Source organism: Portunus trituberculatus, chromosome 29 (assembly GCF_017591435.1).
Source record: "Portunus trituberculatus isolate SZX2019 chromosome 29, ASM1759143v1, whole genome shotgun sequence".
NCBI lineage: Eukaryota > Metazoa > Arthropoda > Malacostraca > Decapoda > Portunidae > Portunus > Portunus trituberculatus.
This window is the reverse complement of record NC_059283.1, coordinates 10222904-10247169: the sequence shown is the minus strand read 5'-3', so window position 1 is coordinate 10247169 and position 24266 is coordinate 10222904. Positions and strand designations below refer to the sequence as shown.

The window sequence follows — 24266 nt, the reverse complement described above, 5'->3', positions numbered from 1 at the left end:
TCTCTTTCTCTCTCTCTCTCTCTCTCTCTCTCTCTCTCTCTCTCTGTATAGGCTTCTTTCTCTTCCTCTTCCTCTTCCTCTTCCTCTTCCTCTTCCTCTTGGTAACAAATGAAGTCAAACACTTTTTCTTTAATCGCATAGTCAATATATGGAATGGTCTGCCATCAAATGTTGTCAACTCAGGTACTATCGAAACGTTCAAAGTTCGCCTCGATAAATACCTTGAATGTAATCCCCGGTTGTCGCTATTCATTTCCGAATAATTTGCGCTTTTTCTTTTATCTCCCGGGCCTCTGATCGTGAATTAAATTGCCCGTTAGTTTAAATTACTCTCACCCTCCATACATGACACAGATAGCCCGGAGTGAACGGTCACTACTTTTACTCTCGATCTGTGAAGGGCTGTGGATAGTCAAGAGCCCTGACAGTAGGTGACCATCATCGGGATTTAAGGTACCAGGGTCACCGCTGCAGGGGGTAACCATACAGTGTGCGGCGCCCTTTAAAGGGAAGTGCACTTTTACAGTGGTTGTACGGAGCTGGGGCCTGATTGACTGCTGCCTCTCTTGAAAGCGCCAGGCAAGGCTGCCGCACCACCTTTTTGACTCCACACTGTGTTTACATACATACTACACTACACTGCATACACGCACAGATAGCCCAGAGTAAACGGTCACTACTACTACTCTCGACCTGTGACGGGCTGTGTTTGGAGAGGGCCTTGTCAACCATTGATCATCATCGGGAACTAAGTACCAGGGATCAATGTTGCAAGGGGTTATCAGCGTACGGAGTCCCTACAGGGAAAGTATGCTATCTCAGTGGATTGAACGGAGCTGGGGCCTGATTGACTGCTGCCTCCCTAGAAAGCGCCAGGCAAGGCTGCCGCACCACCCATTCGACATACACACTGTGCATCCACGTACACAATGCACACACCACATGACATTCACCAAGCGTTAACACTTTCCCCCACAAACACAAGTAGTCAGACGTAGATTACACATTTCCTTTTCACTCTCTACTAAAATTCCATGTGATTTTTAATATCACATGGTTTCCTCTTTTTTCCCCAGCCTCGGCTGGAGGGAGGGGCAGGTGGGAGGAGCCTTCTGCTTTGCTGTCCTGTCTCTACCACTGGTAGTTAGTAGATAGTTTTCACAAACAGCCTAGTAAGGACCTCTGTTGCTGTTTGTCTTCCTTTAATATTCCTTTGTATTCCTCCTCCTCCTCCTCCTCCTCCTCCTCCTCCTCCTCCTCCTCCTCCTCCTCCTCCTCCTCCTCCAGATATTCTCTCGCCTGTTGTCTCTTGCGTCACTTCTATTTCTGTCTTTCATTTCCCCTTACTTCCTCTCTCTCTCTCTCTCTCTCTCTCTCTCTCTCTCTCTCTCTCTCTCTCTCTCTCTCTCTCTCTCTCTCTCTCTCTCTCTCTCTCTCTCCTTCCTCCCGCTTCCTCTTCCCTTCCTTTCCGCATTCCCTGAACACCGCCGGGCTTGCAGTGCGCGGCTCCACCAATGGTTACTGCTAGGGATGTGATTTCAAGGCATTACTCCCGATAAGAACGTGGGTTTTCCTAATTAACAGCGATAAAGGCGGCAGTACACGTAATTAAAGTAGTATGCCCTAAAATTTTTCCCGCCAAGTTTTACGTTTTCTTTGAAGTTTCGCCGCTGTGGTTGGTATTAATGTATTGTGAAGAGTTTATGGGTTAGTTATGTTTATTTTCCGTCTTTTTTTTTAGTGTTTTATTTGTTCAGTTTCTCTCTCTCTCTCTCTCTCTCTCTCTCTCTCTCTCTCTCTCTCTCTCTCTCTTGTTTCTCTCTCTCTCTCTCTCTCTCTCTCTCTCTCTCTCTTCTCTTGTTTCTCTCTCTGTATTCCTGTTTTCTGTTTTATTTTAAGGAACACAATTTTTGCAATTTTAGTGATCACACACACACACACACACACTCACTCACACACTCTCTCTCTCTCTCTCTCACTCTCTCTCTCTCTCTCTCTCTCTCTCTCTCTCTCTCTCTCTCTCTCTCTCTCTCTCTCTCTCTTAAATTCGCTTTCTTAAAAAACACACAATTTTTTGCGAATTTTAGTGATAAGCACACACACACACACACACACACACACACACACACACACACACACACACACACACACACACACACACACTCTCTCTCTCTCTCTCTCTCTCTCTCTCTCTCTCTCTCTCTCTCTCTCTCTCTCTCTCTCTGTACCAATTCTTTCTTATTTACGGGGCGTTGTTTTCTCGCCTTCGTGTTACCTTCGTGTCGCCTTCGTGTTGACTTCGTGTTGCCATCGTGTTCACTTCCATCTTCATCTTCCCCGCGTCATATTCTTGCTCTCTGTTCCTCCGCGGCTCCCTCAGTTGTATTTAATTTACCATTTGGTGTTGCTGAGTCTTACCGATCTCTCTCTCTCTCTCTCTCTCTCTCTCTCTCTCTCTCTCTCTCTCTCTCTCTTGTTTTATGTTATAAGTTCAACGGTCAGTGTGTGTGTGTGTGTGTGTGTGTGTGTGTGTGTGTGTGTGTGTGTGTGTGTGTGTGTGTGTGTGTGTGTGTGTGTGTGTGTTTTTTCACGAGCTTTCACTAAATGAGAGAGAGAGAGAGAGAGAGAGAGAGAGAGAGAGAGAGAGAGAGAGAGAGAGAGAGAGAGAGAGAAAGCACACGCGTTTATCAACAAAAATCACAAAACATAATGTGGTTTTGAAGAAAGAGAGCCAACTTCAAGAGAGAGAGAGAGAGAGAGAGAGAGAGAGAGAGAGAGAGAGAGAGAGAGAGTTTATGATATGCTCGGACACAGTTTTGGCCACGCCCTCAGGTTAGCAGATGATGTTCTCACGTGTTCAGTGTGGCGTGTTTCGCAGTTCCACGGAATTTCTACGGATTGTTCTGACCTCCACATTTGCAGCGTAATATCCTTCAGTAATGTATTTGATCTCTCCATGTTTGCCATTCCGGTCCCGGCGTGCACACTGCGAGGAGAGCTAAAGAGAGATGATGGCTTTGTTTTTACTAAGATGCCCGAAAATTCAGTATAGTTTGTAGGTTGTTACGAGTTGAGTTGCGTACAGAGAGAGAGAGAGAGAGAGTGTGTGTGTGTGTGTATGTGTGTGTTGTAGATATTTCTGGGTGACTCCTACTCCAATTATTTCTTCTCTATTACACTTTTTTTTTTTTATCAAAGAGGGGTGTTTTGGGGCTGTTTTGAGGGTGTTTAGGTGTATTTTAGGGTGTTTTGGGGCTGTTTTGAGGGTGTTTAGGTGTATTTTAGGGTATTTTGGGGCTGTTTTGAGGCTGTTTAGGTGTATTTTGGGGTGTTTTGGGGCTGTTTTGAGGATGTTTAGGTGTATTTTGGGGTGTTTTGGGGCTGTTTTGAGGGTGTTTGTGTGTGAGAGAGAGAGTGTGTGTGTGTGTGTGTGTGGATATTTCTAGATGACTTTTCCACTCCTGCTCTTCCTCCTCTATTACATTTTATTTATTACGTTATGTTCATTTGTCTTATTAAAACTTCCCCGTTACAGATAAAAATATATAGTGTTCATTCATGCGTCTGCTCTCGTAACTGAAGGACAGTCAGAGGTCATTTCCATTGTAAAAGAAGGCTGTGACGAAATTCTAATCCATATTATAACTTACAGCTATACAAATGTAGGATTAATACAAAATAAGGGAGAGGGAAATCTTACTCATATTCTAAGCCGAAGTCATTTAAAACCATTTGTTCTTCTTATGCTTATCTTTTTTGTTTTTCACCTAAAGAAATGCAAGCTTAATTCAAAACCAGCGAGGCAAACCTTATTCATTATCTAAACAGAAGATATTGAAAACCATTAATGTCTAGTTACTTTACACCCAAACAAATGCAAGCTTAGTACAAAACCAGAGAGAGACAAACTTTACTTATAATCAAAACAGAAGATACTTAAAACTGTTTGTTCTTTATGTTTGATTACTTCTTTCACCCAAACAAAACCAGAGAGGCAAATGTTATTCACAATCTAAACAGAAGATTTATAAAACTGTTTGCTCTTCATATAGTTAGTTTTTTTTCATCTGAACAAATGTAAGCTTAGGACAAAAGAAGAGAGAAAGAGAGAGAGACAAACTTTACTCATAATCTAAACATACAATATCTAAAACCGTTTGCTCTTCATATGTCTAGTTCCTTTCTTCATCTAAACAAATGTAAGCTTAGAATAAAACCAGAGAGGAAAATCAAAACAGAAGATATTTAAAACTGCTTTTTTTTTTATGAAGGGAAGAGGTCAACCAAAGGGCAAAAAAAAAAAAAGATTAAAAAAAAGGCCCACTTGAGTGCTGGCTCTCAACAAAAAGGAAAAGCGTCAGCCAAAATTAGGGAGCAAATACCTCGATACCTCCCTCTTGCTCTCCATACGTCTATCTATTTTTTTTTTCACCTGAAGAAATGCAAGGTAAACACAAGCCTTACCCATAATTTGAACAGAAGATACTGAATACCGTTTACCCTTGATATGTCTAGCTATTTTTTCAGTTAGACCAGAGAGAGACAAACTTACTCATGATTTGAACGGGAAATATTGAAAACTGTTTACTCATGTGTCTAGTTAACTTTTTTCCACCTAGTTCGTGTCGCTAATTAGTTTCCTTAGACATTCCGCCCCTTCTTCCTCTCGCTCTTTGCTCCTTTCCACTTTCCAATGCTGCGGGAAACCTCTTACTTGCGTTTTTGTGTTTTCCCTTAAAAGTTTTCCAGTTTTTCCATGGCAGGTTTTTTTTTCCATAAATAGTTTCATGGACTTATTCTTTCATTTTTTGTTTTTTATTTTCTTGGTTTTTTGTTTTATTTCTATTCATTGCACATTCGTCTTATATTCTGTTTACTTTTTTTTTTGTCCATTTTGCAGATTTTTTTCCTCTGTTTTTATTAATTTCTCGTTATTTTTTTTTTTTTACTTTTTTGCACCTACTTTCTTATTCTCCTTTGACTTTTTGCTTTCCATTTTGTTGTTTATTTATTTCGTTACTTTCTTCAATTTCTACTTTCCTCTGTGTATCTTTTCCTTCCTTTTTTTTCTCTTTCCATGCCTTTATTCTGAAATTATTCGTTCTTTTCTTTCTCCTCTCATTTTTCCATCTTTTCCTGCATCTTCCTCGCTTTATTTTCCTTATCTTACTCTCTTCTTCTCTTTCCTTCTCTCTTATATCATTAATTTGTCCTAAGTTTTCTTCTATCTCTTCTTTTCCTCGTCTCTCTTTCCTCTTTGCATATCCTTGTTTTCCTTTTTTTGTTTGTATTTTTCATTCTTATCTTTTCCTCATGATATATTTTCTGTTTGTCTATTTCTTCTTATTCTCTCATCTCTTATTCTTTTCTTTCTTCATCACTTCATGTTTTGCCTTACTAAGTTTCCTCTTAACTTTCTTCTCTCTTCTCTTTTCTTGCTTTGTTTTCCTTTATTCATCTTTCATTCATATCTTTTCCTCATAATGTGCGTTCTATTTGTCTATTTCTTTTTTCTCATCTTATTCTCTCATCTCTTATTCCTTCTGTCTTCATCAACTGCCTTATTCTTAACTTTCTTCCTATTTTCTCTCTATTTTCTTGCATTGTTTTCCTTTAGTCATCATTCATTTATATCTTTTCCTCATAACGTGCTTTCTGTTTGTCTATTTCCTCTCCTTCCTTTTGCCTACTCATTTTCCTACTTTATATTTTGGTAGCCCTCTCAGATTCCCCACTTTATATTTCAGAAACCTTGTCATATTCCTCCCCTGTATTCCGGAAACATCCTTTTATTATTGCTTCATATTCCAGAAACACATTATTATTCCTGCTTAATATTTTGGAAGCAATTTCTTCTTCTTAGTTTTGATTTTGGTGACATTTTTGAGTGTGTTATATTTGCCTTTTCTTTGTGCGTTTGTGTGTCATGTTTAAGATATGTTTTATGATTGTTCTCTCTGTGTCTCTGTTTCTCTCTGTGTCTCTCTCTCTCTCTCTCTCTCTCTCTCTCTCTCTCTCTCTCTCTCTCTCTCTCTCTCTCTCTCCCAAAGCTCCCTTTCTTCAAAACCGCATCATATTTCGTATAATTTTGTTGATAAACGCTCACACACACACACACACACACACACACACACACACACACACACACACACACACACACACACACACACACACACACACACACACACACACACACACACTCTCTCTCTCTCTCTCTCTCTCTCTCTCTCTCTCTCTCTCTCTCTCTCTCTCTCTCTCTCTCTCTCTCTCTCTCTCTCTCTCTCTCCGGGTTTATTTCAGCATTTTGGAAACACCCTGTCAGTGCAGCGTTACCCTTGGCAGTTCCAGAGTTTATATGCATGATAACCTTTACGAGACACGCCCTATCATGCACGTCTTTCTCTCCCTCGTCGGGATTCTAGTTTATACACCTAATCAGTTCACGTAATCCTTGCCTCCCTAAGTGCTTAATCTTGAGTGATACCTCCCCCAGGACAGCACTCCGTTTGAGGGCAAGGGAAGAGCCAAGTAAATGATGCACGTAGTTTGAATTAATGGTCTCGTCTGGAAGCAGAATAGTGTATTTACCCTTGTATTTACCTTTCCTTCAGCCATGCCATTACCTCTGCCTCCTCCGGGCCTGCCATTAAACAGCCAACTCAACGACGTCTCCGAAAAGGCTTCATATTAGTGAGGAAACTTGACGGGCGGTCGCTCTGCTGAGAATAGGGAAGGCGGCGCAGTGCGAGGACATTCCAGATTAGAGAACGGCGACAGATTCTTCCTTTCATTGACATTAGCCTAAGCATTCATTCATATTCTCTCTCTCTCTCTCTCTCTCTCTCTCTCTCTCTCTCTCTCTCTCTCTCTCTCTCTCTCTCTCTCTCTCTCTCTCTCTCCCTCTCTCTGTTCCCCTTTAGCTTCTCTCCCAGTCCCCTTTTCCATCCACAAGATTCTCTCAACCATGATAATTTTTTTGTAATGCTCTTCCCTTTTCCTTTTTACTCCGTTATTTCTCATATCCCTGTTTGTCCCCTTTTGTTCTGGATTATTGTCTGCCCTGCTCGTTCCCCTTCTCTCTCTCTCTCTCTCTCTCTCTCTCTCTCTCTCTCGCTCTCGCTCTAGCTCTTGCTCTCGTTCTCTCCGTTATGACATCCCTTGCTATTTGTCCACCAAGGGGAATTAACCTACGTTGTTTTCAATATAATTCAAAGCTGGATTCTCGTATACATGTTCGTCATATATTTCCCTCCTGAGTCAAGGTTTCTGTTTACCCAGTTGGAATCAGCTTAGGAGTGTCGCTGGCAAATATTTACTGGGCTCGAACACTTTTCATTGCACAAATCCTTAGTTATTTTTTTTTTATCGTCTTTTTGATAACTTTTTTTTTTAAACAGTTGATCACTTCCAGGTATTTGATTGGGCGTGTGTGTGTGTGTGTGTGTGTGTGTGTGTGTGTGTGTGTGTGTGTGTGTGTGTGTGTGTGTGTGTGTGTGTGTTGGTACATATAGTTTTTTTTTTTTCCTACTTATCCTCCTTTTCTTTCCTTTCTTTTCTCTTCCTTTCCTTCATCCATTTGTCTTTCCTTTCCCCAAAATCGTCAATTTCTTAACCTTTTCCTCATTTTCGTGCTTCTGTTCCCTGTTTTATCCTTCGTCACTTTCTCTTTTCTTTTCTTACTAATACTTTTTTTCTTTCCATCCTTTCCTTCCTTCCTTCTTTCAAGTTATTTACTTCCTAACTTCCTCTTTCTCTTTCCTCTGTCTATATTTTCCTTCCTTTTCTCTTTCCATGTCTTTATTCTGAAATTATTCGTTCTTTTCTTTCTCCTTTATTTTTTCCATTTCCCTCGTTTTATTTTCCTTTTTCTTACTCCTTCTTTTCTTTCCTTCTCCCTTATGTCATTATTTTGTCCTCATGTCTGTCATAAGTTTGTTTCTATCTCTTCTTCTCCTTCTCGTCTCTCTTTCCTCTTTGCATATTTTTGTTTTTTCTCCTTTGTTTGTATTTTCCATTCTTATCTTTTCCTTATGATATGTTTTCTATTTATTTCTTCTTTCCTCTCCTCTCTTTATTCTCTCATCTCTTATTCTCTCCTTTCTGTCTTCATCAGTTCACGTTTTGCTTCCCTTGCTAACTTTATTCTTTACTTTCTTCTCTCTTCTTTTCTTTCTTTCTTGCGTTTCTTTTTTCCTTCGTTTTGTATTTCTTTGTTTTGTCTAAGTTTAGTTTTCTGTCTTCCTACTTTTTTTTTTTAGCTTATTTTTCCTTCTTTTCTTCTATTTTTCTTCTTCCTTCCTTTCTTCCTTCCTTCCTTCCTACATTATTTTTATTCTTACTCCTTTCTTTCTTATTTCTTATTTTTCTTCCTACCTCTTTTATTTTTTGCTATTTCTTCTTCCTTTTCCATCTTCTTAATATAGTTTTCTTTTTCTGCGTTTCGTTATTCTCTCTTTCTTCTATCTTTTCTTCTGTTTTCCTCCCTGTTTCTCTCCTTTCCTTCTTCCTTCCTTCGTTCCTTGTATCCTTGTTTCCTTCCTTTTTTCCTTTATTCCTTTTCTTCTTTCCTTGTTCCTTTTCTCGGTTTTTCGTCTTTCTTACCTTTATCCTTCCTTCTTTCCCTTCCTTCCCTCCCTTCCATCTGTCTACTCCAACTATCTTTCCTTTTTCTTCCTTCCTTTTCTCCTTCCTTCCTTCCTTCCTTCTCCTTTATTCTTTTTCTTCCTTCTTCCTTTCCTCATTTCTTCCTCTTTATTCATTTTAGGCTTCCTTCTTTCCTTTCCATCTGACTACTCCAAAATTCCTTCCCCTCCTTCCTTCCTTCCTTCCTTCCTTCATTCATTCATTCATTCCTTTTTCAGTCCTTTCCATCATTCCTTTTCTAACTTCTTCTTTTTTCCTTCTATGTTTCCTTCCTTTCTATCCATGACTATTCCAAAACTCCTTCCCCTCCTCCTTCCTTCCTTCCTTCCTTCCTTCCTTCCTTCCTTCCTTCCTTCCTTCCTTCCTGACCACTACCTTCTCACTCCGTCGTCGTTTCCCACACCATTACGTACTGGCCTTTCGCCTTTCACTTTCTCAACGCCATTACTCGTTCCCCTCCTCCCCCCTCCCCCCACAAGCATCTCCAACACTCCATCTTCCTCCCCGCCCCCTCCCCGCAGCGCCCACAGCCTCTCCTCTTGCTCTCCATACTCCTCTTCTCTCTTCTCTCCCTCTCTTCGTCTTTCTCTAATGTTATCTCTCTGTAGCATCTCATAATTCTCGTTCTCTCCACTTTTGTTTTTTTTTTTCGTTTTTTTTTTATTCTTGTATTCTTTTTTCTTTTCGTCTGTTTTGTGTTTTTGGTTTTGCGTCATTTTTTTTTTTCCTTCGTTTTCTATTTTTTTTTTTTTTTAATGTATTGTTAAATTTGTTTGTCGCACACACACACACACACACACACACACACACACACACACACACACACACACACACACACACACACACACACACACACACACACACACACACACACAGTTATTATATTATGACAGACTCCAATAATTCATTCTCACTTTAATCTATTGACTACATTGACTCGTTCATAAAACTACTGAATAATTCCAGCGTATCTCTACCACTATTAAGCAGTTTATGTCCTTTTGCTTACCATTAAGTATTTAAGAGCATTAATGGCCAAGCGGTCTGAATACACACGTGGGAATACAACGATTTGGTGAAACAGGTTAAGATTATGTGGAGCTTACGGATGGAGAGGCTAAAGACTGACTTACTGGTGGTTACTGATGGTGGAGTGGGCATATCTTCTTGTGTAGTATCGTGTCAGCATTCCACAGTTTTGTTAAGGTGGAGATTGGCTTAATGTTAGTGGAGTGGGTATTTATTCAAGCTCCATAATCTTTTGACAAGCTGGAAAAAGAGTTACTTATTGTGAATTGGGCATTTTCTTGAAGCTGCCAGTGTTATATCAATGTTCCACCTGGTTTTGTCAAGGTGGAGACTGACTAAATGATATTGGAATGAGTAGTTTTTAAGTAAGTGTCATATCAACGCTCCACAAGCTCTTGACAAGGTGGAAAAAAGGTTACTTATTGTGGATTGGGCATTTCTCGAAGTTACAGTGTTATATCAACGTTCCACTTGGTTTTGTTAAAGTGGATACTGGTTTAGTGATAGTGGAGTGGGTATATTAAGCTTCAATATCAGGTCAACGTTCTACATTCTCTTGAAAAAGTGTGCCCATCTTACTCATTTTTTTCCCACTCACTTCCTGGTTCTCCATTCCTTAGTATCATGTGTCTGTGCCTCATCCTCCATTACTGATTAAATCTGTCCAAGTCTCTAATTCAAGAGTTAACCAGTACTCTCAATCATTCATACTTTTCTTTAATAAACTCAAGAACTCCCTATATGCTTCCGTATTTTCAACTTCCTATGACTTAACTTCATTACGAGGGAGCTTCAAATACATTTTTTCCCTTTAGTAAACTCTTTCTGACCTGCAAGGGGACTGGCAACTTAATGGGCCTATTTTATTCAGTTTTATCTTGCCCATGACCAGCTTCACCCTCTTACATAAAAAAACATTAATTTAATTCCTATATTTCTATCCTATATCGAAGCTTACCCACCAATTGCCTTATCTCCCTCAGGTGGGCTGGCTCAGGACGGATACACAGACCATTCTCAGCCTGCACAAGAAGGTCGTGACGCACAACACGAGAATCTCCGTCACTCACAGCGAGCCGAGGACGTGGAACCTGCATATCAGAGCGGTGAGTTGCAAGTGTCTCAGAGTTGGAGGAAAAGATAGTGCAAATGGAATACAAGATAGTGTGATATTAGTTAAAATTTCGAAGGAGGGAATGAAATAGATTGAGGAGGTTTGGAATCTACTGAGAAATTAAGGAAAGTATTGAAGGAGGAAGAAAGAGATTGAGAAGGAAAATGAATCTATCTGTTCACTTGCCATATTGTTACTTGTAGCTTATCCTAACTTAATTATGTTGGAGTAATATTTAACGACATATACTTGTGTTAAGGGGGAGATTTTAACTAAAGGGAACTTAACCTCTTCAGTGCCATGACGCGTTTCCATATTCATTCTGCTTACTATTTGGTGAGTTTATATAGCTTTAGAAAATTAAGTGGGGAATTCAAATAGTGAAGACTGTGGCCTTTATCATCTGAACTCCATAGACCCTTCCTAATGTCAATAAAATAGTCTAATTGTACACAAATTTCAAAGTAAAATGTGTCCCAGTACTGGAGGTTAAATGGTCAGTCTGTTGGTTCTACACATTGAAATCACTATATTGTGAGTGTTTGTTTTGTTCGTGTGTGTTCTGGGCCGTTCACTGCGCCATGTTCTGGGCCATACAGATGGGATCTCACAAAGCCCTATATAAGAATCTGCGTGTGTTAGTGTAGCTGTCAGTATCACAGGGCTTGAAGTAAAGTCCAGGAGACAGTCAACACGTGTATTGTTCTTTAACCAGCTACAGGTGACAAAACAATACTGGCTAACTCGTGTGTGTGTGTGTGTGTGTGTGTGTGTGTGTGTGTGTGTCCTCTCTTCGGTCTGGGTGCAAACCTTCTGAGGATTGTGGGTAGGTGTGGCTGCCAGATGTATGAGAGTGTAGAATATGTGTATTAGTTTAGTGTTAAGTGTATCCCTATCTTGTTATCTAAGTAATATTCCTACAGTGTGTATGTGTGACGTGGTGACTGGAAGCTCCTCTCATCTGGTACAGAAAGATTGGAGGTCTTCCTTGTGATTGTCTTTGCACGTTTATGACTCAAGTTTGGAATCTCATCTCGTCTCAGATTCTTTCCTCATCTCTCGCCGTTTTTTTTTTTTCTTTCTCTTCTCTTTTTTATTCTCATTCTTTTTTCTCTTTTCGTTTCTCAATCTCTTTCTTTCTTTTTCCCTTTTTTTCGTTTCCTTTTGTTTTTTATTCTCACTCTTTTTCTGTATTTTTCTTTCTCACTCTTTTCTCTTTCTCTCTTTCTTTTTTCTTTTCGCTTTCTTTTTCTTTTTTTTCTTTCTATTTTCTTTCTTTCTATCTATCTTTCTTACTTTCTTTTTATCTATCTTTCTTTCTTTCTTCCTTCCTGTCTTTCTTTGTTTCTTTTTTCTTTCTTTTTTTCTATCTATATATCTTTCTTTCTATGTAAGTATGTATGTATGTATATATGTACGTATCTTTCTATCAATCTCGCTGTTGTCTTCCTTTCCTATATATTTTCCTTCATCGCTGTCTATATCCCTGCCATTCAGTCCGTCTTTCCTGGAATCTTTTTCTTTTTCAGGACTCTTCATGTTATCTTTTCCCCGATCTCTCTCTCTCTATTCGTCAATCTCCTTACCCTGCCATTCACTTCCTCTTCACCATTTAGCCACTCGTCATTACCCAGTCCAAGAACCAACAGTAAGGAAAACCACGTCTTTATATCTTATACATCTCCTCAATTGACAAACTCCACAAATACAGCCCTGGAAAATCCTCCCCCAATAAGCTTCTTAACCTGGTAGAAGAAATACACATATATACTCAGCCTCAGCCTCTCAGTCTTCTCAATCTCGAGGTCTTCATAATACCTTAATAGATGGGAGTCAAGGGAAGGATAGAAGCATTTGTCTGACCTTCTGAGGCTAATATTTGCTCCATTTTATAAGGAATCTAAATTACCATATTCTTTGTGTGTGTGTGTGTGTGTGTGTGTGTGTGTGTGTGTGTGTGTGTGTGTGTGTGTGTAAGACATTTTATATGCAACGAAGTATGGAATGGGAAAATTGACATGATAATCTTTACTGTGTGGTCAAGAGAGAGAGAGAGAGAGAGAGAGAGAGAGAGAGTCAGATTGAGTGAATAAGTGAGTGAGTGAATAAGTGAGTGAGTGAGTGAGTGTCTATGTGTGCGTGTGTGTGTGTGTGTGTGTGTGTGTGTGTGTGTGTGTGTGTGTGTGTGTGTGTGTGTGTGTGTGTGTGTGTGTGTGTTACTAAGTGTTCCTGTTCTGTTGCAGGTGAAGGAGGAGGACCGGGGGTGTTACATGTGCCAAATCAACACCTCGGTCATGAAGAAGACAGTGGGGTGTGTTGATGTACATGGTAAGTCGACTGTTTCCTCCACGCTTCCCGCCTCTCCGTCCTCCTTTCCTCCACTTCTTTCCCCTTTCCTCCACCTTCTCCCTCCTTCCCTCCACCTCCTACATGCTTTTTTTTACTCCTCTTAGCTTTCCTTTACTCCAATCTGGTTTCCTTCACTGCTTTCTCTTTTCCTCCACCTTCTCCCTGTGTTCTCTCTGCTTTCCTCCACTTCCACCATTCTTTCCTCCACCTTTTTCTTCCTTTCCTTCTATTCCTTCATGTATTTTTTTTACTCACTTTTCCTTTCTTTAACTCCCTTCTTCTTCATTTCAGTTTTTTTTCCTTTTCTTCCACCTCCTCCTCCTTTCTTCTCCTTCCTCCATGCTTCTCTCCACTCCCTCCCTGCTTTCCTCCTCTCCGTAACCTTACCATTCATGAAGAGGACAGTTTTCCCTCTTCCTTTTCTTTCCCTCCATGTTTTCCTCCAACCCCTCAGTGTGTCTCTCCTTCCTTTCCATGTCTCTCTTCTTTCCCTCCATACATCTCTCCTTCTTCCTTACCTTCATCAGTAGCCTCCCAATCCTCTGTCTCTCTGTTTTCTCTCTCTCTCTCTCTCTCTCTCTCTCTCTCTCTCTCTCTCTCTCTCTCTCTCTCTCTCTCTCTCTCTCTCTCTCTCTCTCTCTCTCTCTCTCTCTCTCTCGTTGGTTATTCTTATGATAATGTTTCCTGATGTGGCTCCTCAATTTAATGTGTGTGTGTGTGTGTGTGTGTGTGTGTGTGTGTGTGTGTGTGTGTGTGTGTGTGTGTGTGTGTGTGTGTGTGTGTGTGTGTGTGTGTGTGTGTGAAGATCAAGGACACATGGTAAGGTGTGGTATTTTCTCCTCCCAGACCCTTGGCAGGTAAATTAGTTACGTTTCAGGTGAGGCAAATTGCAGCTGTGAGGAAAGCGGATGGACTAAACCTGTTGTCTCGATGTGTAAATACTTTCATTCCTTCACCAGTGGAGTGTTAACTTTCAACGAAGCTAACTTTCTTGTAAACTCCTTGAGACAAAACTGAAAACTTTGGAAATAGAAAATGTAAACGAGATGCTGCAAAATTATTCATGAAGAGACGATGTTAGAAAGTATAATGAGTAGTTAGACAAATATATAAGTGAAATGTTTCTTGATATAAAAAAAATATTGAAAGAAAAATTAAATCGTTGTATACAAAATTAGTTCATAAATAGAGAAGTAAAATAGAAAAAGTATTGCTTGTATTTTTGAAGTTGCTATCTGTATGAAATAAATGAGAATCTGTATATATGAAAATTAACAAAGACGAACAAGAAAAGCGATAAAACAGGAAGGTGAAGACACTGGCGGTGAAGATAAACGGAAATAAGAGAAAGAAAATTATGTTTGAAAATGAATAAGGAATCAGTTTGCTTAGAAATAGAAAAGAAAGTAAGAAAACAGGAAGATGAAGACACGTTAGGATGAAGAACGGAGATATGACACGCAAAAACACAAACCTTGACGTCACACAGAAGACGAGGAAAAGGGAAGGTGACGGGAAATTGTGACATTATGAGCAAATAAAAAAATAAAAAAAACAGTTTATGCATTAGAATAAAAAAAAAAGAGAAAACAGGAATTTAAAGACACTTAACAATGAAGAAGAACGAAGACACGAAACAGAAACACACACGAATCCTAACCACACACAAAAGTCGAGGGAAAGTGTCGAGAACTTATAAAAATATGAAAAAAAAAAAAAAATTCGCATTGCACTTAACGATGAAGATGAACGAAGAAACGAGAGACAAAAACACAAATCCTAACCACACACAGAAAACAAGGGAAGGTGTCGAGAACTTATAAAATATGAATAAATAAACAGAAATATGCATTGGAATTAAAAGAAAATGAGAAAGTAGGAATATAAAGACGCTTAACGATTAAGATGGACGAAGACACGACACGCAAACACACACAAACCCTGATGACACACGGAAGAAGATGGAAGGTGACCGGAACTTCTCCATGAATAAATAAATAAAAAGCATCAGTGTATGGATTGGAACAAAAAGAAAGAGATAAAAATGGAAGATGAAGACACTTAATGATTGAGAAGAACGTAGACACGAAACACAAAAACACACAAACACTGACGACACACGAAAGACGAGGAAAGGTAACGAGAACTAAATAAATAAATAAAAAAAATCAGTGAATGGATTGGAATAAAAAAAAAGAGATAAAAATGAAAAATGAAGACACCTAGTCATGAAGAAAAACGAAGAAACGAAACACAAACTTACACAATTTCTGAAGACACACTGAAGACGAGGAAAGGTGACGAGAACTTATGAAATTATGAGAAAAAATCAAAATATGCATTGGAACTAAAAGAATGGGAAAAAATGAAAAATGAAGACACTTAGCAATAAAGAAGAACGAAGAAACGAAACACAAACACACACAATTCTTTACAGCACACAGAAAACAAGGGGAGGTGACTGGAACTTGTGACGTTTGACTCAAGTGGCGGGACAGCAGAAGGCCTTCCTTGTCACTGCGGGGGAACAACGGCGGGGTGCGAGGAGACTGCAAGGGAAGAGGAGGGAAGGGTGGGGGGTCTGGTATCGATTCAGAGGTTGTAATTGGTTCTCTCCCTCCGCCGTTCTTTGTGTGGTAAGCAGCTTTGAGGGGCGCTCGCTGAGATGTACGGGGGAAGAACACGAGCTCACACATTCCAGAGGTGTCAGTTGATAAAAGTAGCGACTCTTGCTTTGTTTCTTCTCGTGTGTGTGTGTGTGTGTGTGTGTGTGTGTGTGTGTGTGTGTGTGTGTGTGTGTGTGTGTGTGTGTGTGTGTGTGTGTTTATCCAGTTAACAACGTGGAAATCTTACTAATCTGTCACTAGAGCCATAAAAAAAATCCTTTTGTGCATTTCTTCTCTTGTGTGTGTGTGTGTGTGTGTGTGTGTGTGTGTGTGTGTGTGTGTGTGTGTGTGTGTGTGTGTGTGTGTGTGTAAAGAGAAGACCGGTCAATGGCTACTCAGACCAAAATGAGAAGAAGTGAATGAATAAGTATTAAATTGCTGCTTTTCCTTTAAAAACAACGTGAACAGAATTAAGGTTCCGTTGTGGGTGTGACTGTTGTAGTGAGAAAAAGAGAGAGAGATTATTTTTTACCTCTCGAATCTCAGTCCCTTTCCCTCACTGACCTATTTACAACCTACCCTACATCGTTAACTTAAATCAAGATAGTATAACGTATCCTCAACTTCTGAAGGGGCAACAAATCTATTGCTATTTGTTGTTCCACTGTGTTCCCTTCTCTTGTGTCCCTTTCATTCACTCGTGCACTCCATTCATTGTCTCTCTTCTTTCACCCTCTCAGCACCAAGTTCCTGTCACCACTCTAAACTTCACCCTCCCTCACACCAAGCAAGTGACTGTCTTGTGTGTCTTTGCAGTCCCACCCAACATCATTGACGAGGAGACATCTGGGGACATTGAGGTGCGGGATGGAGATAGCGTGTCCCTGGTTTGCACGGCGCGCGGTTACCCAGAGCCCAAGATCCTGTGGCGCCGGGAGGACAATGAGAAAATAATGTTGCGACAAGGACGAGGCAACAAGTCCAAGGGTGAGTAAAAGAGAGGACAGTGAAGTCAGTGGAATAGAAAGAGTAGAGACTTGTAACTGCAATATTAGCCGAATGATAATTATAACTTGTGTATTTTTGAAGCACGCAAAACTTCAAGACAATTATTTCTGTCTTTTGGCTTACACTATCAGACCTGCAAGGGGGCTGACATCTAAGTGGGCCTTTTATTTATTCATTTATTTTTTTTGGTTGTCTTTGACCGGGTTTCCTCTTACGCAAAAAAATAATCAGGGAAAAAAAATACAACAATTGGATACAAAAGAAATATTAGTGAGTCAATGTCGCTAACCAGTAAAGAAATTAAAAACCAGTAAAAAAGATACCAAATTATAGCAGAGAATAATAACAACTAACAAACTACAGTGCTAGAATTACTGATAAAAAAAATTCTGACTATCCTTTCAATGCCATGACGAGTTTTCATATTCATTCTGGTTACTATTTGTTCATATTCATTGTAGTTACTATTTGGTGATTTTATACAACTTCAGAAACTTATGTGAGGGATTAAAATAGTGAAGACTGGCTATTAACCTTCTGACCTCCATAGACCTTTGCTAATGTCAGTAAAATCGTCAAATTGTACACAAATCACAGGGTAAAAATGTGCCCCACTATTGAATGGGTTAAAATGGCTATTGTTTAGTGGTACAGTGGAAGCATGCGTGCTTTGGGGTCCGAGGGGTTTCCAAGCGCACGGGTTCGAATCCTGTCCACGGTCCGAGTGTAGGTTGGGCTTCCTCACTCGGGGCAACGGTTTCCTAGCGGGTGGGCTTTGAGATAGGAGGTACCCTATAAAGTATCCCCTCTAGCCCATAAGTTCCCGTGGAAAGTCCACATTGTATATATGAAAAAAAAGAAAAAAAAGATAGAAATTAATTATCCTCACCTTTCTTCTTTTTCATTTCCGCTCAAACAATTCAATTAAATAATCTTGATATTGACAAAAGACGACCAGAACTGTGAAAACATTAACAAACTTACGTCTATGGTTTATCAAAGACTGAATTTTACCTCATACACTATTTCTTTATGCGCAGCTCACCAATATACAAGTGACCTCAGTGACAGAGAACACTGGAGTAATGAGGAACAACAATAAACTGATAATGAAAGACTAATAATGAATGTTGTGTCCTGCAGTGGATGATTGAATGTAATCTCAGACACTATTTCTTTATACCCATCTAAGCAATATACAACAGTGAACTAGACGAAAAAACACTAGAGCAATGAGGAATAATAGACAATAAAACGTTTAATGAGAGACAATTGACTAATAATAAACGATGTGTCTTCAGTGGATGATTGAATGTAACCTCATACTATATTTTTATGCCCACCTGAGCAATATACTACCGTGAACCAAGTGACACAAGACCACCAGAGGAATGAAGAACAATAGACTGATAGTGGAAGTTGTATGAGGGACAATAGTTATAATGAAAGTTGTGTCCTGCGATGGATGATTGAATTAAACCTCATACTATGTTTTTTAATGCCCATCTGAGCAATATACAACCGTGAACCATATGACAAAAAAACACCAGAACAATAAGTAGCAATAAACTCATAATGAAAGTTGTATAAGGGACAATGGACTAATAATGAACGTGGATGATTGAATTTAACCTCCTACTCCGTTTCTTTATGCCACCTGACATCTGACGAAAGACTACCATGGCAATGAGGGACAATTGAATGGTAATTAATGTTGTTTCCTGCAGTGAATGATTGGATTTAACCCCTTCAGTGCTATGACGCGTTTTCATATTCATTCTGCTTACTATATGGTAATTCTATACAGCTCCAGAAACTTATGTAGGGATTAAAACAGTGAAGACTCTAGCCATTAATCTTCTAACCTCCATACACCCTTGCTAATGTAAACAAAATCATCTAATCATACCCAAAACTCACGTTAAAAATGCGTCCCAGTACTGTAGGGGCTAAAATCACCATACTCTACTTCTTCATACCCACATATGCAATATACAACAGTGAGCCAATGAGGAAGAGACGACCAGAGCAGTGAGTGACCATAGAGTGATAATGAATGTTGTGTCCTGCAGTGGATGAGGTGGAGGGCCGCTTCCTGAACCTGACGAGGGTGAGGCGGAAACAGATGGGCGCGTACCGGTGCATCGCCATGAACGAGGTGCCGCCAGCCGTCATGAAGAGGATCCTTGTCAAAGTGTCCTGTGAGTCCCCTGTGTGTGTGTGTGTGTGTGTGTGTGTGTGTGTGTGTGTGTGTGTGTGTGTGTGTGTGATTGGTTATACGGCAATACACCTTATAAAATTCTCTCTCTCTCTCTCTCTCTCTCTCTCTCTCTCTCTCTCTCTCTCTCTCTCTCTCTCTCTCTCTCTCTCTCTCTCTCTCTCTCTCTCTCTCACACACACACACATTCATTTGTGTGTCTGTTCGTTTATGTGTCTGTCTGTCTGTCCGTCTGTCTGCATGTCCCTCGAATCAACCTAAAGGAAAAAAAAGGAAAGAAAAGGATGAAAGGCATCGCGCCATTGTAATTGGAATACGTCTCTATTATTTCTTGGTGGCATTCCAGCACGACCTTCGCTGTCTCGTCGCCGCAGACTGGTCCTTAATTCCCTGTTGTCGCTCCCTCGGCAACACCGCGCCTCACTTTGCCATAAAACGCACGAGGCGGACAACAAAGGACGTCACGGGGTATTTTTCGTCCCGTCTTCTTCTCAACTGAAGCGGCGGTGGTGGATTAAGGGGCCTCTCTGATTTCCTTCCTTGAGTCCTGCCGTAATAACTCGAGGCGCAGGCGGCGGCGGGGGCGGCCGTTCAACACAAAGAACGTCGCTCAAGTAAAGACGGAAAACAAAGCAGCTGTGTCCATTGCGTGGCGAGGCCGGCCATATAACCCCTGACCTCAATTTACAAACAGATTTGCCAGCGAAATTCCATTCTACTGTGGAGGGGAGAGTTGTGGCGCCCCCGGGGCCTCCCAGCTCCCCAGGCACCGGGCCTCGTCTGCCCGGCGCCACGCTGAGCCCACTGCTGCTGCTCCGCCCGCCGCTGTGCTCCTGGCCACCACCGCCACCACCACCGCCACCACCGCCGCCACTAGCCTAACGATAATTGATGCTTTTCCCTCGCTAGGATCAACGAGACCAGGGTTTTTTTTGGAGGGTTTCGCGGTTTGAGATGTAAGATTTTTTCCTTTATATATATATATATATATATATATATATATATATATATATATATATATATATATATATATATATATATATATATATATATATATAGGCATTCTTTCCTTACTTCTTACCTTATGCTATGTTCGAGGTGTGTGTGTGTGTGTGTGTGTGTGTGTGTGTGTGTGTGTTTCATGTCATGGGTTATATGATATTTGTTTCTCTTTGTGTTTTCTTTTTGTATCCTTTGTTTAAGTGAAAGGCAATTGTTCTTCTCCAAATCCTGGCGTCATTCGAGGTTTGTTTGCCTCGTGTCGCGGCGGAGAGCAAAACAAAACAAAGACGTGACACGATTTCCTACCAGTCCCGTAAATCTTGAGTGCCCATTGGAGGAGCAAGAACACGTGTTTCACCGTGCCACTGGAGCACCTGGAGGCCGAGGTTTTGAAGATGCCTCGCTAAAATCGTCCCTCTCCTCGTGTTTACAGCCATAGACAAAATTCACGAGGCTCGGCCCTACAAAACGCGTCTTGTCGGCGGTACATATTAGAAAGGCTGCGAGGAGAAATACGCGGCGCAATGCATCAGTTTTCTTATCATATATTGGAAGGTTCATGTGTCTTCCGCCGTGACGAATGAGCCCATAATTTCATAGATGGCGTGCGCAGGATCAAATGTGCTGCTGGTCGCCCTTTCTCCCTTCTCCCTTCACACCAGCCGCCATTAGAACCTCTTTTTTTCCCCATTCTTTTTTCGTCAACTTTACGTAAGGCAGTTTTTCCTCAAGTAACTGGTGCCTTTTCTTGTCATACACCTCTCAATTCTATTTAATTTCGAGCGGTTAGTTTTGTTCGTGTTGTGATTATTGAGTGTTTTTCGTTTTCTTTTAGTAATGAATGTAATGTTTAGAAAGATTTAGTAGTCTTGTTCTGAATGTAGAGTGTAGGTAATGAATGACTGTGCTCGTGAAGTTTCCCTCTCATATGAATAGTACACACACACACACACACACACACACACACACACACACACACACACACACACACACACACACACACACACACACACACACACACACACACACACACACACACACACATAAACTCACTTAGCTTTTTCCATGCGTGACGTCACCAAGTGCATCTCACCAGGACAGCACTGCGTTGGTTCTTCACATTACGAGTAAGAGCATTTACACGTAAAAAGTGACAGTGCGTGGTGGTTCTGTCGCTTCATGCATGATTCATGTGCTGGACAGCCAATATAGGTACGTATTCAGACTTTGCTCTCTCATCACGACTATTTTCTAAGGCCATAAAGATGATCAGCGGGGTTTCCAAGAGTGTTTTTTCAGTTTGTAATGCAGGAATCTTGTCACGCTGCCTCTAGAACCATAAAATATTAAAGAACCTCGTGTACATTTAATTACAGCCTATTGAAATAGTGGAGGTGAAGTACAAAAATGTTTGATAATACGAGCTGTACTGCCGCACGTCACTCTCTCCTCCCCCTTCCATGTGCATGTTACTCTCCAAACAAACAGTTCACTAACACGAATTTTGGTGAAAGCAATAAAATATAGAAATGCAAATAACAAACCCAGAGACACATTTCCACATGGCATCAGTTGTTAATTTGTAGAGTCCAGGAGCGAGGGAGCGGAATGTTTACTGATAATTAACACCTATGTCGCTTGTTTGCCTCGCGGATCAGTGACTGCATCTCTGGCCGGGCTGTCCTGTGGCTCCCTTGCGGTACTATGAGAATCTATTGATCTATTTTTGTATGAGGGTTTTTTCTTACTGTCCTATAACCCTCTCACAAATTCTCACCCCTTCTTCTAATTCAGAGCACTGGAAATAGATAGCTTGCAGATGTACAGAAGGTAAAGCACGTTAATTTCATCTTTTCTAGGAACAAAGCTGTTTAAAAGGCTGTAGTGCAAGAATAAATGTTTAAAATTAGCACATGAATATATAAAAGAGTATCTAGCAGTGAAAGGGTTAACGTAATTTGTGTCATCTATGTTTTCTACACCATTTTAATACAATATCTATCTCTTTTCTCTTGTCTCTCTGCCCATAACGATTCTTATAACCCTTTCACAAATTCTCACCCCTTCTTCTAATTCAGAGCACTAGAAATAGATAGTTTGCAGATTTACAGAAGGAAAAAATATGTTTATTTCATCTTTTCTAGGCAACACTGCTATCCAAAAGCCTGTAGTGCAAGATTATTTAAAATTAGCACATGGATATATAAAAGAGTATGTAGCAGTGAAACGATTAACGTAATCTGTGTCATTTATATTTTCTACACTATTTTAATACACTATCTATCTCTTTTCTTTTGTCTCATTCCCATATTTTCATAAAGATTCTTATAACCCATTCACATAATTTCATCCTTTCTTCAAATTCAGAGCACTAGAAATAGATAGTTTGCAGTTACAGAAGGAAAATATGTTAATTTAATCTTTTCTAGGTAATTAAGCATCTAAAAGCTGTAGTTCAAGAATAAACATACATAACACCTATTTTTGTTAGCTCTCCTTCCTCAGACACCCCAGCAAATGTAGCCAGCTGTACATCACTCGTAGCACCGTAGTGAGGGTCTGTGCAAACCATCTCCATCTTTTCTGTGGCTCTTTACGTGTACATAACACCCACTTTTTTCTAGCTATTCCTCACCTCTAACCTTCCTCAGGTACACCAACAAAGGTAGCCAGCTGTACATCACTCGCAGCACCGTAGTGAGTGTATGTGCAAACTATCTCCATCTCCCATCAATATGCTGCCTCGATTCTCTTGTCAGTCCCTTTCATAAAATTCCACGCTGCAATCAGACTTGAATTACCTTCTCTTTTGCTGCATTCACTATTATTACGTTTTTTTTTCCAAGGCTGGACGGGAGGGAGGGAAGAAGAGGGAGGGATTGAAGGCAGGAGGAAGGGAGGAAGGGAGAGAGCAAAGAGGGCAGAAAATATCAGGTTTCTTTCATGATTCGTACAATAGGCATATCGTCTGGCTCAGATTTTAGTTTACACAGAGCAATCACTCACTTTTGTTGAAACTCTGCACTTCATTAAGTTTTCATAGTTTTCGAAGCTTTAAACCCGAGCACCACCTAATGAAACCCCAGGCAACAGTCCGGACCATTATTGTTCTCCATCCTGCGCGCCAATGGAAGAAAACGCACCCCAGATTTTAATATATTTTTCTTTCCAACTTTTATTATTGGAAAGATTTCATACTCGCAATGTTCTTTTCCTTTTTTTTCAGTTTTTATTTCCGCTCTTCCTTTTTCTTCACGATATGGCGAGCGATGGAAGATGACTGGAAGGGCATGCGTTTATATTCACTGTTTTCCATACATTTCTATCGTGTTTGCTAAATGAACCTGCGTACACTTATCTAATCATCTATTTATTTCTGCATTTCTGTATTCAGTTTCAGCGGAAGCAGGACACGTTACTCCATTATCTAATTGCTTTCCGATTATTTCGCTCAATCCCATTACAAAGAATTGCCGCCAAACGATGCTTTTCCTATATTCTTTCCTATGCATGTCGAAAAAAATACCAGTTTCCTCCGATGTCGATGCCAACACTCGGGCGGCGCCTTTCCTGCCGAACCCCGAGACCCGCTGACATCTCTCACAGCCAACGACTTCTTAGTAAACGCCGCCACGCCCTCCTGACACGATCCCGCCCTCCTGAAATACACTTACGTCCTCATGAAATCCTCCACGCCCTTCCTGACATCCCTCCACGATCTCCTAGTAACCCGCACCACGCCCTCCTGACATCCCCACGCCTTCCTGATACATTCCCAAGCCCTCCTGACACCCCGACTCCTTCTGACACACTCCTATGCCCTCCTGACACTCCTACCATTTCCTGACATCACCACTCCTTCCTGACACACTCCCTACGTCTTCCCTATATCCCCACCCCGTCCCCGACACACCCCACGCCTTCTAGACACCACACCCTCCCCGACACACGCCTTGGCCCGGCCTCTCCCATGCTCAATAAAAAACGTTACAAGTGCTAGATGGACTAATAGAGTTTCAAGGTGCGGCCCAAAACCATCAGTTGGCGGAAAATACAATACGTTGCGCCTTTTCCTCTGTGATTTTATCGTTTCTCCATTGGCTGTAACACTGAAAGGGAGAAATTATGGCGACTTTTAATGGCGGCCGAGGAAATATAAAGTTTTCATGAACCAACAAAGGGAAGGGAGTGAACAAGGCAAAGAAAATGTTCAGCCTGGAGGCTTTGACCCGAGCCGAGCCGCCGCTAAGTTTTGGGATTGGTTTTTCAAGTTTTAAGGCGACGTGCCGCTAAGAAT

The 24266-nt window shown here is 40.7% G+C and overlaps 1 protein-coding gene across 2 annotated transcripts in view; it reads left to right on the top strand.

Moving 5' to 3' along the window:
- Positions 1-24266, top strand: part of LOC123510609 (lachesin-like) — a 170638-nt gene that overhangs the window by 138201 nt on the left and 8171 nt on the right. For both annotated transcript variants that reach the window (XM_045265890.1, XM_045265891.1), the window contains exons 3-6: positions 10656-10778; positions 13030-13114; positions 16558-16728; positions 18822-18950. In XM_045265890.1, coding sequence (XP_045121825.1) covers positions 10656-10778; positions 13030-13114; positions 16558-16728; positions 18822-18950 — 508 coding nt within the window. The remainder of the gene's footprint in view (positions 1-10655; positions 10779-13029; positions 13115-16557; positions 16729-18821; positions 18951-24266) is intronic.